At 32.7% G+C, this 20,037-nt stretch overlaps 1 protein-coding gene across 1 annotated transcript; it reads left to right on the top strand.

The window, feature by feature from the left end:
- Positions 1-272: 272 nt before the first annotated feature.
- LOC144854570 (uncharacterized) lies at positions 273-15,519 on the top strand. Its single transcript, XM_078712512.1, has 19 exons — positions 273-295; positions 2,853-2,949; positions 4,910-5,029; positions 7,416-7,518; positions 8,550-8,715; positions 9,548-9,651; positions 10,128-10,264; positions 10,368-10,410; positions 10,525-10,772; positions 10,948-11,070; positions 11,271-11,459; positions 11,858-12,094; positions 12,379-12,579; positions 12,869-13,039; positions 13,283-13,618; positions 14,255-14,344; positions 14,519-14,708; positions 14,821-14,871; positions 14,978-15,519. Exons 1-19 carry the CDS (start codon positions 273-275, stop codon positions 15,517-15,519), a joined length of 3,171 nt encoding a protein of 1,056 aa, XP_078568638.1.
- Positions 15,520-20,037: the final 4,518 nt, after the last annotated feature.

Here is a 20,037-nt window from a genome sequence, read left to right as displayed (position 1 = left end):
TATTGTACTATTGGACTCACTCCCTGTAATACAGAATGCACATGGGATCTGAAAAGAATAATACTTTGATTATATGCGCCACTCATTGTTAGGGTCACAAGCTACTTTGTTTATTGAATAATGTATCAGATAATAGAATCTGAATGTCAATTTTCCATGGACTTTACCCCCAACAACACTAACGATGGAGCGGGTTCTCTATAACAACATTACATTGAAATAATGTAGATTAATATCCTATTTTATTGACTTATTTTACGAATCCAATAATAATGGAGAGTATTCCTGCTAGGAAGTAAGTACACGATTCGTTGTTCATGTTCATCTTTCATTATGATCACCTTTCATTATGATCACCTTTAATTATGTTCACCTTTCATTATGATTACATTTCATTATGTTCACTTTTCATTATGATCACCTTTCATTATGATCCTCTTTCATTATGATCACCTTTCATTATGTTCACCTTTCATTATGTTCACCTTTCATTATGTTCACCTTTCATTATGATTACATTTTATTATGACCACCTTCATTACGATGACCTTTCATTATGATTACCTTTCATTATGATCACCATTCATTATGATTACATTTTATTATGACCACCTTCATTATGATGACCTTTCACTATGATTACCTTTCATTATGATCACCATTCATTATGACCACCTTTCATTGATCACCTTTCATTTTGATCACCTTTCATTATGATTACCTTTCATTATGACCACCTTTCATTATGATCACCTTTCATTATGATCACCATTCATTATGACCACCTTTCATTGATCACCTTTCATTTTGATCACCTTTCATTATGATCACCATTCATTATGACCACCTTTCACTGATCACCTTTCATTTTGATCACCTTTCATTATGGTCACCATTCATTATGATTACATTTTATTATGACCACCTTCATTACGATGACCTTTCATTATGATTACCTTTCATTATGATCACCATTCATTATGATTACATTTTATTATGACCACCTTCATTATGATGACCTTTCACTATGATTACCTTTCATTATGATCACCATTCATTATGACCACCTTTCATTGACCACCTTTCATTTTGATCACCTTTCATTATGATCACCTTTCATTATGACCACCTTTCATTATGATCACCTTTCATTATGATCACCATTCATTATGACCACCTTTCATTATGATTACATTTCATTATGTTCACTTTTCATTATGATCACCTTTCATTATGATCCTCTTTCATTATGATCACCTTTCATTATGTTCACCTTTCATTATGTTCACCTTTCATTATGTTCACCTTTCATTATGATTACATTTTATTATGACCACCTTCCTTACGATGACCTTTCATTATGATTACCTTTCATTATGATCACCATTCATTATGATTACATTTTATTATGACCACCTTCATTATGATGACCTTTCACTATGATTACCTTTCATTATGATCACCATTCATTATGACCACCTTTCATTTTGATCACCTTTCATTATGATCACCTTTCATTATGACCACCTTTCATTATGATCACCTTTCATTATGATCACCATTCATTATGACCACCTTTCATTGATCACCTTTCATTTTGATCACCTTTCATTATGATCACCATTCATTATGACCACCTTTCATTGATCACCTTTCATTTTGATCACCTTTCATTATGATCACCATTCATTATGATTACATTTTATTATGACCACCTTCATTACGATGACCTTTCATTATGATTACCTTTCATTATGATCACCATTCATTATGATTACATTTTATTATGACCACCTTCATTATGATGACCTTTCACTATGATTACCTTTCATTATGATCACCATTCATTATGACCACCTTTCATTGACCACCTTTCATTTTGATCACCTTTCATTATGATCACCTTTCATTATGACCACCTTTCATTATGATCACCTTTCATTATGATCACCATTCATTATGACCACCTTTCATTGATCACCTTTCATTTTGATCACCTTTCATTATGATCACCATTCATTATGACCACCTTTCATTATGATCACCTTTTATTGTGTTCAACTTGCACTATGACCACATTTCATTGTCCATCTTTTATTATGTTCTATATGTTCACCTTTCGTTGTTCACATCACAAGCTTCATGTTTGCCTTCCATTATTATCATCTATATGTATGATCTTTATTTATTTATTTATTCTTTATACTGGGTTGCCTCTTCAGTCTAAGACTGTTCTCCAAGAGGGCCCAGTGTATTATGATGAGTTTGTGACAGTGGCTGTGTGTGAACTAGTACACCGAGGAAACCCCCACTCGTCTCGAAAGATGTACTAGGTTCATTAAGTGCACATGAGCCAGATGTGTACACTGGACCTACGTTATAGTCCTTATCCGAGATGACTTTTTCTACCACCAGAACCATGGAGCGAGTGAGACTCGAAACCTTGCCGATGTTATGGACGTACGTACGTGTTACGGTTCCACTGTCTTAACCGCTCGGCCACTCACTCGCTCGAGCTATGTTATCCTTTCATTGATAATAACAATAACAACTAGAATTTAATTCGTCACTTTGACGAATTATAGGTGATCATTTTTATAATTTTATTGATCTTCAATTTAAAAAAAAACATGCACATACGTTAAATATGACCGCAAAATATTGATATATGCAATCCTATTACCTGATGCATACAGTATATGCTATTAATGGTGCTGATTGGTGCCATAGAATATATACTCTATACGATAATAACAATAATAATAAAACCAACAAGTGCTCAATGATCACCTCACCTTCATATTCATTCTTTTCTGACAAGCTTTATGTTTTTTTTACACGTTATTTAACAGGAACAAATTGTGGCAAGCTATTGTTTCACAGGAATGGCCAGAAGTTGAACGACTGTGTGCATCCGAACCACACCTTGTAAATACTATGTCAGACATGGTAGGTTGTTGTTTTATATCAAATGATTAGCCTTAAAAAATGTTTTAATTTATACAAATGAAACATGTATGTTATTTGGAACAAAGCTATCAAGATTGCCTTGTTTGGATTCAACCTTAATGTTTTGTATATAAATCGTATGGCAGGCCTGTCTCTGCTGACCATACATGTAGAACGTTAAATAATGACACTTTTTGTCTAAATTACGTGAATTAAAATTAAACTCTAATGAAATTTGATTTATATTGATGTATCAGTACAGCTAAAAATTACTGCAACGTAACCCACGTTCCAGCTTCGTGCCTACTTCGTGGTCACGATTTATAATTGTTTTTAATCGCGATCCTACGAACTGCATTGTTTTTTGATGCGATCGTACGAGAGGCATTGTTTTGCCACGCGTCTATTGTTATGTGTTGTTACAAAGTAAACAACATTGTTATCAATGAATCAAAAGGGCAACAGTGATTGAAAATACAGCAGTTACGCCCGATATTTGTATTGCTAGCTAGGCCCAGAGTCTAGAGATTAATGTTTTAAAAAACAAGTTAGTACCACACACCCTATGCTATTGAGTTCGTACAGAGTACCAATCTAGCATGCCATGCAGTATAACTACTAGTACTAGGTCTATATTAGGCCTACCGTAAATGAAACCTATAAAATACGTCAGAATGTTGCCTTAAATGCAATAAAAATATAGTATACGGCCACATTGTGAATTAATCAAATTAAACATCGTATCGCTATGTTTTAAATTCGACGACATTATTTTTTTAACAAAATACTAATGTTCCCACTACTACTAGGCCTAACGACACTCATGCGGCCGGTGAACCTCAGTGAAGTGGGCCACGGCCAACTTTGTTTCAACATGTTTGATTTGCGTTGTTTTTATCACATCTGATAATGAAATTCGCTCGACCACCGATGTTTCGCGTGTTTTTTTTTTCGCTACCAGTTGGTGCACTCTTTAATGTGGGTCATAGGTTATTAGATTTTATTCAAAGAATATATTATTATTTTAGCGGTGTTGGCTGATTCCTTCGTATAGGGTCATATTTATAATTACTTTTTACGCAATCGTAGTATTATTTTGGGATATATTGTTTTAAATCAATTTTTCTAGACAAACTCTCGTACGACGAAATGAAACGAAGCATTTTTATCAATATTTAAATATCAACAATCGCTAGGCTCTGGGCCTAGCCAACAAGGCCTGTAGTAGCTAGGGAAGGCAGGCCTACTCGGGCGTAGCTGTAGGGGTAGAATTCGTCGATCCAAGGTGGGTTATTATATTGGCATTGTTCTCTTTTGATAGCTGGTAACAATGGTGTATATTCAAGACCTTCCATCGTAGGCATAGCAAAACAAAGCCGCTCGTATTATCGCGATCCAAAAACAATACCTTCCCGTCGTATCGCATGGAAACGCGTAGGAACGCGATAAAAAAATAATACCTTTCGTGGAAGCGCGTGGGATCGCGATCAAAAGACAATACTTCGTGGGTTTGCGATCATAAAACAATGCCCCATGCGTAGGCTAGGTTACGCGTGAGAACGAAGCAGTAATTAATAGCTGTACTGAAATAGTAATACATACTATAATCCTCAGTTGAGATATAATTAACTGTTATTTTCCATACAATAATAATGATTTACACAATAGATAGGTAGGCATATGTATTATCAACATCAACATACAATATCATAATATCAAATATAAAACAATTTTTATTCACAACAGTACGCTTTTTTCTGACTGAAATTTTTAAGAATAAGGAAAAAGAAAATTATAATTCAAAGGATATTCATAATTCAATAATGATGATGATAGTATATATTTTATGCATAATTATTTATTTTTAATGTCTCTCTTCAAAACAAATTAAAACCTGTACATAATCCATATACGCAATGAGTCACTTTAATGTAATACTATGTATGTTTTTTCTTGTTAGGATGATCACACGTTATTAATGACTGGTGTGTGGTGGTATGATATTCCAGAAAACGTAGTAATTCAGCTGATTGCTCAAGCATCAGATGTTTGCCTGGAATACACCAACTCGTCAATTTCTGTAAGGACAATCATATAGAAAAGTACACAACTATTGCGTATACATTGATTTACCTTGATCTTGGACATCCTACCTTGATCTTGCAAATCATTCATGTTTAGTTCCCTTCGTTGTTGGGTCTTTTATTAATGGAAAAGAAGTAACATACTCTTTCCCAGTGTAGGTTGAACTTCAGAAACAGTAAAAATTCTGTCCTTCCTATCTACAGTGCACAGACCTGAAGACAGTTAATTAAAACAAATATGTTGAGTATCGTTATACGTTATGTTATTTTATATGTGACGATTGTTTTATGTAATTTTGTGTTCACAGTTTTTTTCTACGTTTTCTACTATTGTTCATAGCTTATCATACAGAGGGTACTCGATCGCATTGAAACTTGTCTTAGAACGAAACAGACAACACGTGAATACAGTAGACACGGTGAGTAGAGTACACATTAATAAAACAATTTGCTTTAAAATAGATTTAAAAGGTAGACGATCGACGTTAAATGCTATATGGTTATATAAGATAAGATAATGTGTTAATGTCATGGTCACAAACATATGTTCTATGTAAATGCACTTCTATAAGCAAACTAACATAATAATGTAAATCAGATTTCCTATTATTGTATGTAGTTTAAAGACTGCTTACACACTAGGACGATAACAATCGACGATAAAAAATGAACATAACCCTTTCCTTACATAAAACAAAGGAAACTAAGTTTTCATTCTAGAACTATAAAATAACCATTTATGATTGATCAAATGACGTCATGATCAATAAGAACAATAACATCGTTGTATCGGTACGATATTATTGCTTTTACTAATTAAGACGTCATTTGATTGGACAGCATAAATGGTTATTTTATATACAGAATGAAAAATCTTCTAATTTCTTTTGTTTTATGTTTATCTTTTTATCGTCGATCGTTATCGTTCTAGTGTAAATTGACCTTTAGGCAATTAGGATTAAATAAAAATGCAATCGTTTTCATGTACGCCTTCCTCTCTTCCATCTACTCTCAACCCTTATAAGAGTGTTATTGATCCCTAACTGTTCCACAATCCACTGTACAACACTAATTTATCAGATTAATCTCTGCCCGTACGTACAATAGAGAACTAGTGCCGAAAATATTAAAATTATAGGGGTATGTTTTCTTGTAAATAGTTATAGAACACGTTATTGACATTGATTTACTTACTATTTTGCTATTTAATTACAGCTATTTAGCGATACACCATTGCATGTTTGTCTCGATTCATCGCATTTAACTTACAAGCAACATCATGATACTGCCATCTGCCTGATGACGTATGGAGCATCGTGTTCAATAACAAATCATGTAATCATCAATATTATATAATTATAATAAATTAATGATTATTTTTATTTTATTTAATGATTACAGTAGATTGCACAATTTAAATGTTGTGATAAAACATTAGCTATACTTCAATTTGGGTACAGAAGGTACAGTATGGTGAGGGTGAACGTCATTAACGTGATATTTACATTTCAAATAAAATCACACAGTGATGTATTATAGCCTGTTTCTCCGTAAGCATTAACATCCGATTATTAAAAATTAATGGTTTCAGTCAAACTCAAACTTTATTCGAACAACGCTTTTGGATCAGAGGCACACGCTTATGAAACGGTGCGTTCTAACATTAACAATGCAGTTACAAAAATAAATTACATAACAATTAAAAATTAATAAAAACGATCAGTAGGTAAATTTAAATAAATACAATTAGTATTGCAGCCAAAAAATACTTAAATCAAAGTGGAGAATTTTAAAAGACTATCAAATATTGAAAGTATTAGAAAAAGTATTTATTATAATGTAGATAAAATAAATAAATAATATTTAAAGTTATTAATTTACGTGATGGGCGGTCACTCTTAGTATAATAGTTAAGTATTGTTTACAAGGAAATAATGTAAAAGGTCATCAAGTAGTACATGAACGTTGCTTTTCAATATTACCATTGGAAAAAATGTCCCAAAAAGTATCATACCCAAAATATACAAGATCATCATAAGTGGGACTTGAACCAGCGATCTCAACTGTGAGAGGCTGGATACATAACCATTACACCACACTATCATCCACAACTTTGTAGTGTGCAGTTAACATATTTAGACTTAGAACTAATAAAAAAAAATGTAAAAAAAAAATATTCAGGGGGAATTTTATGTAGGGGAATTTTACAGTAGGCGGAGGTTTGTACTCTCGGAGTACCCTCTAGTTATAAGTATTACTGTATGCTATTAATTAACACTATTTGGTGTTTTAACTGTTATCAGTAGGCTAGCCCTATAATGAATAATTATAATTGATTACGAAATGGTTTTGTAAACATGTTTGCATTTATTATTTGTTTAGGATAACAAAACACCGATTGATGTGTATAATGAAAATGAGTGTTCAGAGTATGATAAAGAAACTAAAAAGGAAAAGAAAGGAGAGCTCATACAATTTATGGAAGGCAAGTAGATTTTTTACACCTGACATTGTTCTGTATTGTTAATTTACGGTATTGTTGGAAAATATAAAGTAGGTGTGTGAATACATGAGGTTCAATGAAACGTAACAAACAAAGCACAATCTTATAACGCAATCCATTTTATCATTATTTTACCGAATCTCAATTTTTAATACTGAATATCAATGTTTATATCGTTTTAGCTCTGTAATATAAATTCTCTCTGTATACTTATTTGTTTTATCATATTTAGATTTCAACAAAATATCAAAATATTTTCTATTATCTTTTAACCTCAGACTGTGTAATATCACTTAAATATTCATTGATAGATAGATAGATAGATAGATAGATAGACAGACAGATATAACCTTTATCGTATTGTTTATCATTGCAATAAAAGTGGGCTGCTCCCACAAAAAAGAAAAACAAGCGTAACTGTCCATGATAGGTTTGTTATTACCTATTAAACCGATGGTAATTCAAAACCTGTTGATGGATAAAAATAAACAGAAATTTGTTTAAGCTTCTAAAAGACAAAAGGACAACTTATTGATCAATAAAATTGTGACTATAAACGTTTAAGATAAGCTGGTTTATCAATGTGGTATTGTGCCATTTTGCTGGAAAAAATAAGAATTAAAACGTTTTTAAACTTGAAAAGTTCTATACAATTAAAAAATCTGGATCCAAAAACGACACTAAATAACTACAGTCATTGAATCATAGCAAACAACAAGATAAGTTGTTAGTGATGATATGGATAGTATAACGACGTGCTTGAGGCATTTATTTATTACTGATTATTCTATGTTTGATTCTAAGCTTTAACATGATTTAAAGACTCATTCTAATAAATTAAACATTTGATATACAATTGCTAATTCTTACATAGTAATCATACCACTGGTCCAAATGCTTACAGTCTGAACAATTAATTTAATATAACAGTTTGTTATTTCCGGAAAAATGATCTTTTACTTTTATAATATAAATGCATCACCAATAATTTATTATCAATATTTGTGTCTTAGAGAGTCCAGTTCCAGCTGAAATAATAGCAAGAGGTAAGGAAGCAACTGCAGTTTTCAAAGAGGCTCTAGAAAATGGTACAGTTACAATAGTCAATTCAAGAAGTATGTTCCTTGGGAAAGAAGGAGCTGGCAAAACAAGTTGCGTGAAAGCTATTCTTGGAAAAAGGTATGTTTGTTTATGATATGTATAGATTATTCTACTGAATAGGTAAAATATGTTAATAATTCAGAATTTATTGCGTATAGAATCATTCTTTCAATCGTTAATAGTACAGATTTTATAGCGAATTTTAATCCAAGATCTAACATAAGAACAAGTTAGTAATTTTAGTGAATTATGTGTAAGACAATTGAAAGCCTATACTTGAGTTTCATAGTATAGACATGTACCAAAAATGTCTCTAAACTGTTTAACAGGATTCTACTTTGTCAAGATCACTCGCGGTAATTTTGGATTCTGGCCAATCAACGACATGATTGATGTGACGTCATCTATCAATAACTTTTTTGTGTTAGTCCGTCGAGTCCAAGAAGACAATAAATAGGCTACCAGTGCCGTAGCAGGCTTAGCCTAGTATTGGAGCTTCTTATTATTCATACAAACAAATACGACGTGAATGATTGTTTGCATAAAAATAAGACATTAGGCCTATTAGGCAACACCTCCCTCTAAAATATAGGTCTGTGTGTGGTAGGCTACTGCTCTAGGCATACTGAGTCATATTAGTCTAGTCCGGGCCGTGTTAGCAACATGCAGTAGCCTCGAGGCCTACAAGCACCTACTTTCCCCCACACCGCTCACGAATTCCGCGCGCTGTGTAAATGGGACAACCTACGCGGTTTTCCGCTTACCATACCACTTACCGTTTACCTCTCGTCTGTGTAAATTGGCCTTGCCATTGTAAAGCACACAGTCAACATGCTTGACACAGTTAATTTCAATAATAATTACGTAAACATTATATTATGACTGTTTAGTAATGTTTATTATCGTTTAGATTCGATCCCAAGGAAAAGTCTACCGACGGAATAGTTGTCGCAAACACACTGGTTGAAGCGTCAGGGGACGATTACCAAAAGTGGCAGGAACACAATATTGACGGTATTGAAAAAGTATAGTGTTATTGTAAAACAAAAGCTTCTTGGTTGGTTATTTTCAAAATTAGTTCTTTATTGCGAATAGAACTAATGAAACAGATTTGTCCAAAATTATTCATTACTACTATATAGCATGACATTGCATCGATGGAAGACCATTATCAGAATGTATTGGTAGCTTTAACATATACTGTATACATACAAAACACATACATATTTCGGTAGTCATATCTCCTTCAGTGTGAGGAATTAATGGTACACAAACAAATATATACCGATTACCACCTGGAATAATGTAATGATAATGGTAAAATACCATCTAAAATGTACCAAGCTTGAATAAACATCAATGAAGCGGAAAAGTTTGAGTAAAACAAGGGATTTAATTGGCTAACCGTAGATTGGTATTATAAACCTGATTGTTGAAAGAAGGTTACTCCTTGATATTACGTTAATGTAACGTTATTATGTCTTTTATAGTAATTCAATTATCAAATAAGATACGAGAAGAAGCAGTGACAGACTATGTGGCAAAGCAATTACTACAGAGACAAACTAGCACACCTTCGACATCAACCAGTGTAATTGATCAGATAGAGAAACCGGTTGAAGTTATGGTACTTTTTTTCTTCTACTTTTTTTCTTCTACTACAAATTATTAGAGTATTATTTGTTAAAAAATTACACGAAATTTTAACTTATCTTTCTGATTATTCGTAGGATGTTTTAAAAGAAGAGGAGGAATTGAATCTAGAGGAAAAGGGTATAACTATTATTGTCCGTTTTGTATTTTTATTACGATCAGAATTATCATCAGTATCGTTTGTATTTTTAATGATGAAATAGAAATAAACAAATAATGTTGTATTTGCCTTAGATGACAGAGGAAATACACTGGCAAAGAAGTTTCCTGAACCAATTCACAAATTACTTGTTACTAAAATCAGCGATAAACTTGACACTACGGCACATACCGGTAGAACACAGAATGTTGGTGTGCTGGATAAATTTAAATTTTGGGCATCAGGAGACAAGCAGCAGACATCGAGCCGAACTACTAAACCTCAGAATATTAGCAGCATTTGGGATTATGCAGGGCAGATGACATATTATATAACACACCGAGTGAGTAGCATACAATACATGGTCAAAGTTTTAAAAATATTTAATCTTTTGCATGACTTATCTTTTAGGCATATAGATAACAAGTTTAGGTCGAAGGTAGAAGCGGGAGGTATCAGTGTTATTTGTGTGGTTTGCCGTTCAATTACTTGATTAAAGTACACTTTATTCCGTTTAGTTGTTCCTGACAGGAGGCGTTACGTACATTGTAGTGTTCAGTGCAGTAGATGGACTCCATGAGATGGTAAAAATAAGGGATGTAAATCAAAGTACCAACAAGAAGAAAGCTCCAAAAGATTGTGTAAATTTATATATTATGATTTGTCTTCTTTTGAATTATAAGGGAAAGTTGTTACTCCAAGCCATTGTGCCCCAGCAGTCAAGCCGAAGTTTCCTCTTCTTACCGTTTCAAAAGTAATTTAATTTGCGGTAATGACTGGCTGTTTAGAATGTATTGTGCCTGTAAATTATAGTTATTGTACAGTTATTTATTGTTTTCAGGGATTTTTGGGAATGACGAATTTGGGAATGACTGTTTTCTGGATAAGGTCCATTTATGAATACGCCGTGGTGCGGTATTGGCCTAGCATAGAGAGAAGCTTAAACGGTGTAGTTTTACCGCCCATTATACTAGTCGCTACTCACAAAGACAAAGTTAAAGGAAGAAACGAAGCTGAGAAAATTGCCAAGGTAAGCTTGATTACATTTATTTTAAAGATAAGTTATGTATATTTAGATTTGAGAGGATTGGCTTTTTTACCTTCACTTTCTCTACCCTAAAAGAGAAATGAATGAAAATAATAAGAATACTATTAAAAGATCACCAAAAGATAATGCTGTTTGAAATACATTTTAAGATTAGAAATACATTTTACACCAATAGATGCAACATATTTTTAGAATCAACGCTGTAATGAATTTTAATTCACAACATAATATTTCTATCAGTAATACATTTAATAATGGTGCCATCAATAAGAAGAAACTGTATTCTCTCATCGACTATATTGGACTTATAGTATAATTTATATATACAGTATATTGTACTGGTTATGTGAATACATGTTTAATTATGTTTGATATTACAGATTGAGGCTATGGGTCAAGAAATACTTGAAGCTATCAAAGACACACCATACGAAAAACACGTAGATCCTGAGATATACATGGTAGATAGCAAATCTCGTAGAGGAATTGAGAAACTCAAAAAAAGAATTGGAGTTTTCATGAATGAGATGAAAAGAAAGATTCCAATCAAATGGGTTGATTTCCAGACCAAGATTCAAGAACTTGGTAAAATAAAGCTGTTGTTGTCCTTAAATGAGGTAAATTGTAACTAAAAGTTAAATCGTCGCAATGTTTTTCTTTCAATCAAGTTATGTTTTTAAAATTTTAGTAATTTAATATCTGAAAAGAGATTTAAATTGTTTGTATTTATGACCCGGAAGTGTGATAGATTGTCTCCTTCACTTCTAAAATGCGAATGCAGTGTTGAACGCGCAACAAGAGAGGTATAGGATGTTTAGTTGATTGCGCGTTCGAAAATCAATATGTAGTTTATTTATCAAATATCATTTATTGAAAGTGTTCTATTACCACCTTCTTCTAGATAACCAAAATCGCAAATGAATGTGAAATTGCTGATACAGAACTAACTCTGGTTCTGGACTACCTGAATGACACAGGTAATATCCTGTACTCTAAGAATGAAGAGAAATTAAAGCATGTAGTGCTAATAAATTTACAAACGATGGTTGAAATGGTGACAGAAATCTTCACTGACAAAATACCAGACGGCATCGGCGTAAAGGTAAGTTACCATCTTGTCAACTTTGTTTAGAATGAGATGTGAAAAAAAAAATGGAATTATCATAACGTTAAAAAGCCATTTATTGTGTTGACGTCTCTGTTACTGCATGCCTTTATTAAGACTGTCTAAGCATAAACATGAATCCAAAAAATAGTATATTTTGATCAAAATACAATGAACTAATGCTAGTACTGTATGTACTGTATGTATATAATATTGTAATTTATACATGGGTTTTATGATTTATATTAATTATCTATTAATTTTTGTAGTATGTTATTTTTTATAGTGGTCAAGATTAAATCAATTATGGGAAAGGTTTAGTGTTCAGGGAATTCTGGAAGAGGAATTAGTACGTCATTTATGGAGGAAATTGATTGAATTAGATGAAAGTTACTTGAATATCTTCTTAGATATATTGAAAATGTTTCAACTTGTATTCGAAACGCAAACTGTGACGGTGAGCTTTTGTTGCTTCTTAACCATTTATGAATTTACACTGGGGGTTATAAATAAAACATGAACAAATTGAATAGCCAGTTTAAATTGCTTTCAATATGGATACTTCTAATTCTTAATGACATTCTGCAATTTCTACAACATTTTAGTCACATAAATTATCTTACAACAGGCCTCAATGGCGGAAGCATCGGGAGACATTTTTTTATTCAATAATAAGTAGTGAACAAAATCTCTTTTATAGGAAGAGGAACGAGAAAATGACAGCGACCGAGTGTTCCTGGTTCCTTCTCGGATACAAATTAATGACGATGCTTTGGAAGTAAAGGAAGATTCGAGTAACATGGTGTCGATCTATTTGACTACCCCCAAACCTATGGACTTTCTTCCTGACGCCGTCTACCACATGTTGATTGTTGAGTTCTTACACCTCTCGAAGATTCAAGGGAGGAGAAGTGATGATTTTCAATTATACCAAAATCGTAGTGATTTTGGATTTGATAATCACGTTGTCAGTTTTGGTGCCGTTGAACATAAAGAGGATAGCAAGCAAAGAAGACGACAAGTTAATGCATTGAAGGTGCGTATTTATTTTTGGCCATCATCACCACACCAAAGTTCTAAGTCAAAATCTGAGCACATACGTACAAAGAATGTTTCTAACACACACTAAACAGCAATCATTTGCAAATTACATGATGATTAGCCTCAATTAAGATATAATTTTACTCATCCTGTAATTGGCAAGATGTGCATAATATTAACACAAATGATGGTAAATACACACATACAAACTAAATTGTGTAAGATGTTACAATTGCTCAGGCTTAGCAGTCCCATTTGATCATATTGGCAGCCAGGCATATTATTAGCAATCATTAGCAAAGCGACAGTGACAGTGTTAACACTATACCTCGTTATTTGCACTCCTCGAATGTGCCGCAGTTTAACATATTGCCTCGTTGGTTACAAAAGTAAACCTACCTATGAGAGTAATGGAGTCCAATATTATTTATCTCTTCTGACCATTTGTTTCTGTTAGTAAATCACATTTATAATATAGAAAATTCCATAATTTATTCATTTAAAACAAACTATTTATGTATAATTTCTTTCGCCTATTTTAGGAACTTTCTAATTTATAAATATAGCAAATTTTAAACGTTAATAATAACCACAATAATTCCTGATGATTGACTATTGTATTTTTCAACAGTTTCAAATAACACGCAGAGATGAAATGAGCAAAGATGAGAGAGGTATTACCAGGCTGATAGATAGACCACAGCCAGCTTTTTGCAAAGAGGTAAGGCAAGCCAAACCTACACCGTTCAATGTATGATTGATGTACATGATGTTGACCTGAATTGACTTAAGAGTGAAATTAAAATAATTTGTCATATTTCGAACTATGAGAAATAGAATTTATAAAATGATACACAACATCGGTAACAAAAAACCCATTCATATTATCACGTAGGTTTTAGACTTTCTACAGAAGCATTTGGAATCCAAGTGTACAGTCGGCTACAAACTGTCCGTACTCTGCATAGCGTGTGAATCTTCCAAGCTACATTTCCATGATCTACAACGATGCTTAGACAACCCGACTGTTCCATGTGGAAAAATCGCAATGGTTACTGAAGGCTTCAGAAAACTGTTTTTAACAGGTGATTATCAACAAAAATGTAAAATTATTCGGCTTTTTATGTAACGAATTTTACTGTACGTCTACCTTATGTAATATTAATGCTTATTTTGAATGGAACAATATTTTTTTAGGTACAGAACGGCCCGACGCAGAACCATTTACACAGTCGAGTCAAAACCCAGGTAATTTACAATGACTTTTTTAATAATAAAAATTAGCCATCGTCAATATCAAAAGTGAATTCGGCCTATAAACAACTTAATAAATATATGTGTTTATATAATACAGGATCATTCGAAACAGAATTTCAGCAAATGTTGGTAAAAACGTCACGCTGGTATGATGAATACGGTTCACTTGACCAGCTGAAGATGTTGTGCAAAGACCTGATAAGACCTTTCAATGATCTACAGAAGGCTGAAAGCACAATGGATGTGTTTGAGTTAATGGAATCCGCCGGTAAACTTTCTGCTACCAACTTTGAAGTTCTCTTCGACGTAGTCGATGTCACTGGTAAACAGGGTGTTCTTGAGGTTAACAAACTGCTGAAGGACACTTACGAAAAAGCCGACCATCAGGTAAAATCGTTCTTATCGTATCGACAAAAACTGATTAAATTCGGTAACGCACTTTCAGAAGACAATGTAACAACGCTGATCCACCTAGAGAGGGTTTCTAAGAAACAATGCAGCAATCAGTGGACTGTGATATTGGATCTTGAACAAAGGGGTATCCTAAATAAACACAAATTGGAACCATTTATCGAAAAGTTGAAGAAGAATGAGTTAACATTAGCCGCTGAAGAATTAGAAGATAGTGACGAGTGTTGAGTAAATACAACATGGTTTACCGGTACCTAAAAATAGGAAAGAGGAGAGTCGGTATTACCAGATATGTTAGTATCAGGCTAGTTAAAGAATAATGTGTAGAATATACATCGAGCCTTATGACTTGGTTGCTGACTTACTGGCTTTACGCTCAGTAGTCTTCTGACTGCTCAGCTGGTCTGCTTTGTTTCATGATGTAGAAGTCTCAATCCAATAATCAAAGGCAGATTTCACAAGGAATATTGGTACACCCCCGAGAGACAGCTTAAGCCCATTGTTATTTGTCACCTACCTCGAACATGCCAACAACTATCAACTCAGTATATCCTGATGACATTGATTTCATCTCTCGGCATCAACTAGCGCAGCATCGATTACATCGAACGGCTTCTCGCTAAATGCAATCTTGTTGTCAACAAAGATAAAACCGACTTCACCTGTATCAGGAGACAGACAGCAGAGTCCGAACGAGAATGACGGCAGGTAAAGACAGTTGGCTCATTGATTGGGAACAAAGAGGATAAACAGCCTTCTGCAGCAGCCTTCAGAAAACTAAACAAAATATGGACAAGTAATAAAAAGGTTAAGAAAAAAATTAACTGAATCTCTACAACTTACTCGTGAAACCGATCTTACTCTATAACTGTGTGGTCCATCTAAGATTGATGTAGCAAAGCAACCCTTTCAGTTTGCATAAACACACTGTATAATTGTCATTAATATTAGTAGTTAGTTTGATTATCAAATGGATGGCAATGTAATTATGGTTTGATAGAACCTAAACGAACATTAGTTGCAACCATTTATCGATAATTTAAAAGATAATGAATTAACATCAGCGGCTAAAATATTAGAAGAAGCTACTCAGTGTTGACAAAATATGTGCTTTGGATGTTGTTTGGACAGACAAAATCGCCTAAATACATTGCATAATCAACACGTAGACTATTGTAAACTACGGATTATTTCGCGCCACTGTGTACATTAGCATCAATTCAAAAATCTGGTTTATTTGAAAATAATAAAAGTATTGTAGATTAAATTGAAATGCACCAAATGTACTTTATACACTTTATATACATTTATGTATTTATCAAATTTCCTCTATGAACAAATTGTCTCCATAACGGTCTGCCAGTGGCCGTTCAATAAGTTTCTGGAAAAGTAAAAATTGGAAGACGAGGCTTTCCTTCTTTATTCTCTCCACCAATTTTCAAAACCAAGCTCTCTTCCCATTCTGACAATATACTACTGTATGTTAATCTTGTTATAATAAACTATTGATTGTCTTTTGTTTGATATAGGGGCCACATTTAACTGTCGTACGATCATAATCATGTACCATCATATATGTCACCGGCATTTGACCTTGTTTAGCATACTTTTTTATTTTGATCGATTGATCGATTTACCAATTGATCGATATTAGTGTTCTCTATCTATAGTTTCAGTTATTAGTAAGTAGCAGCAGCTGACTAATCAGATTATTAATACCAACATTGATAAATGTGGTTTTATTCCTTTCCTTCTTGTCAATAATGTTGCCTGATTTTAAGTGGTGGAAATATGTATATGACTTAACCATAGCAGAAGTTACAAATTCAAAGAGTATACGTTTACAATATTTCAAACTATTTCTTATAGATTTATTGCCATTGTAGTGGATAGGCTATCTTCATGTAGGTTTTGTAAACGGTAATAAGGTAGCATGGATGTATTTACTTACTTCAATTTTAATAATGAATAGCTTAAAGCCAGAAATGCCAATCACATGAGAAAAATATCAATTTAATCTAAACTAAACGATAACGTATATTGGTTTGATTCAGCATTATTTGTGATGGGGCATCTAAGTTTTATCGTTAAAGTGACTGTTATACACCTTGACTACTTTTAGTTTTATTTAGTTATTTTACCATGTTCATTTATAAAAATTGTACTAATTATAGGCCTACAATTTGACGATATTTCATTTAAAAACGCTCTCATAATGCGATACTATATCACATCTATATACTTTTGGAAAATAATGATAGTCGACTTAAACCTAATCTAGAGTATATACAATAATAACAACAAACGTTACAATTAAGGTATAACAATGATTGTTTTGATTTAAATACTATTTTCTATAAGGTAATTCCTCCATTCTTTTTTAATTATCGGATACTGATTATATTTATTACATAGAAATTAAAGTTTATTGTTTTTGAATGATATAATAATATGTAAATATGGGTAAATATAAGTAATTAAAAGTGAAAAACTAAACATTTCAGCCAGTTTTGATCTCTGTTTCAGTTGCGTACATCCTAAAACGTTTCAACTAAAGTGGTATATAGAGGAGGCTACATTATCAAGTAGAAGCCACTCTTGGTCACTTTCTTCAATGCTTTATTTGTTGTAAAACATTTCTTATAAAAAAAAGTGGGGGGGGGGGGGGGGGATAGAGAATTGGGTTGCGAAGTAAATTGGGAGTGTGTCCATAGAGATTTTTTCCCTAGTAAACACAAGATGTGATATTTTTTGTTTTGTGAGTGGGCTGGGTATAATCCACCATGATTGATTTTGAAAACAAAAAAATTCAGATGAAATAAAAAAAACGATAGTTGCTGAATTGGAAAGAAAATCAAGAAATATAGCTAATGTTATGAAGCATATTGTTTGCCATCGTCGCTCGATGGACAAGGTTTTACAGAAACTTCTGTAACATTAAAATTGTTGGCATGAAAGACATTTTACAAAACTTTCAGTGAAATTGTTAATTATCTTTACAATTTTTGTTTTGGATCTCAAGATTGCCGTGAAGACATAATATTTATGTCAAGTTCTTCAGATATAAACATATTCTTCCACCTTCATCGTGTGTTTCGTGTATTACCAATGATTCACTTATAATTTCACTCTTCCCTGGTTGCATCATAAACGTTTCCAAATGACTTGGGTGTTACTTTTGTTTGTTAGAGGCCCCCACTAGTACGGGGCGCCGTTTGGGACATTGCTAATTTTGTCGAAATATTACAATTTTGTCTACACATAATTAATTTTGTCAATACAAAATTCATTTTGTCAACACAAAATTCATTTTGTATTGACAAAATTCATTTTGTGTTGACAAAATTTATTCTGTGTGGACAAAATTCATTTTGTCTCGACAAAATTAATTCTGTGTAAACAAAATTCATTCTGTGTAGACAAAATTAATTCTGTGTTGACAAAATTAATTCTGTGTAGACAAAATTCATTCTGTAACGAAAAAATTCATTTTGTGGCGACAAAATTCATTCTGTAACGACAAAATTCATTTTGTGTAGACAAAATTAATTCTGTGTGGACAAAATTAATTCTGTGTAGACAAAATTCATTCTGTAACGACAAAATTCATTTTGTGGCGACAAAATTTATTCTGTGTAGACAAAATTTATTCTGTGTAGACAAAATTCATTCTGTGTAGACAAAATTCATTCTGTGTAGACAAAATTCATTTTGTCGCGACAAAATTCATTTTGTTAGCCTAGCCTACTCAAGCGTGGGACAAAACGTTTTTTAAAACATTTTGTCCCACGCTTGAGTAGGCTCGGTTTTAGCATTTAAATTAGAAGGTGAAAAGGGCAAGACAGGGTGAAGCTATAAATGATGACAGCGCGCGAATCTTTGACATTTGTTATTGGTTCAGTTATTATGGCTGAGCATGCCTCCGTCTCTATTGCTCAATGCTATCATATTAATCTATTTTATATTATCAGGGACCCCTGAAAATATCAGATATGATCAGTAATAATTATTATTATTATAATGTATTCTATATTAAAAAATCGGAAAATGGTTTTCATTAGAGCCCTGCTTATTACTTAAGTAAAATGGTAGTAATGGGGCTATTTAATATTTTGTCGTTTAAAATATTATTTATTAATCTTATAAAATGTATATACTTTATTTTAAAATTAAAGATGTATTGTCTCCCAAAATCATGAAAAATAAAGATTTTTCAAATCGGACTTTGAATAGGCCATTATGCAGTTTTAATGAAGTTGTTCACTTCCATAAGAAAAAAGAACGGGGAAAAAAAATTATTTCACCTATAAAAAGACAAAATAAACAGTTAAATTACCCAAAAACTCATTGGCTTTCAGACAATTTGACCATTTTTTGCTTTAAATTACAGTTTTTTCAGGTAAATAATTTTTTTCCAGACCCAATTTTTTGTGAAAGTGAATAACTATTATGTGACATTAAAATAACATATTCAACAAAAAGATTTAAAAAAACATTTTTTCAGGGGACAATATATCTTTAAGATAATAATAATCATTGCAGAAATAATGATGCTGAAAGCTGTCCGTTATTTGAAGAAAAAAAAACATTTAAAGAACTGACTACAAAAGATTGCTCACGTTAGTTTTATTATAACAATCATCCACCCTGCGAAACCTAATAACCTCTAACCTACAGTAGTAAGTAGGCCAGGTAGCCTACGTTGGCTAGGTTCAGGACTGATTGCCCATAAAACATTCGATGTAT

Source organism: Antedon bifida, chromosome 10 (assembly GCF_963402885.1).
Source record: "Antedon bifida chromosome 10, ecAntBifi1.1, whole genome shotgun sequence".
Taxonomy (NCBI): Eukaryota; Metazoa; Echinodermata; class Crinoidea; order Comatulida; family Antedonidae; genus Antedon; species Antedon bifida.
This window is presented reverse-complemented; position numbering and strand designations above follow the sequence as displayed.

Coding starts and splice junctions, on each gene's coding strand:
- LOC144854570 (XM_078712512.1), top strand. CDS start 273: ATGGAGAGTATTCCTGCTAGGAA. Junction 10,265..10,367: donor AGAAACCGGTTGAAGTTATG/GTACTTTTTTTC, acceptor GATTATTCGTAG/GATGTTTTAAAAGAAGAGGA. Junction 11,460..11,857: donor AAGCTGAGAAAATTGCCAAG/GTAAGCTTGATT, acceptor TTGATATTACAG/ATTGAGGCTATGGGTCAAGA.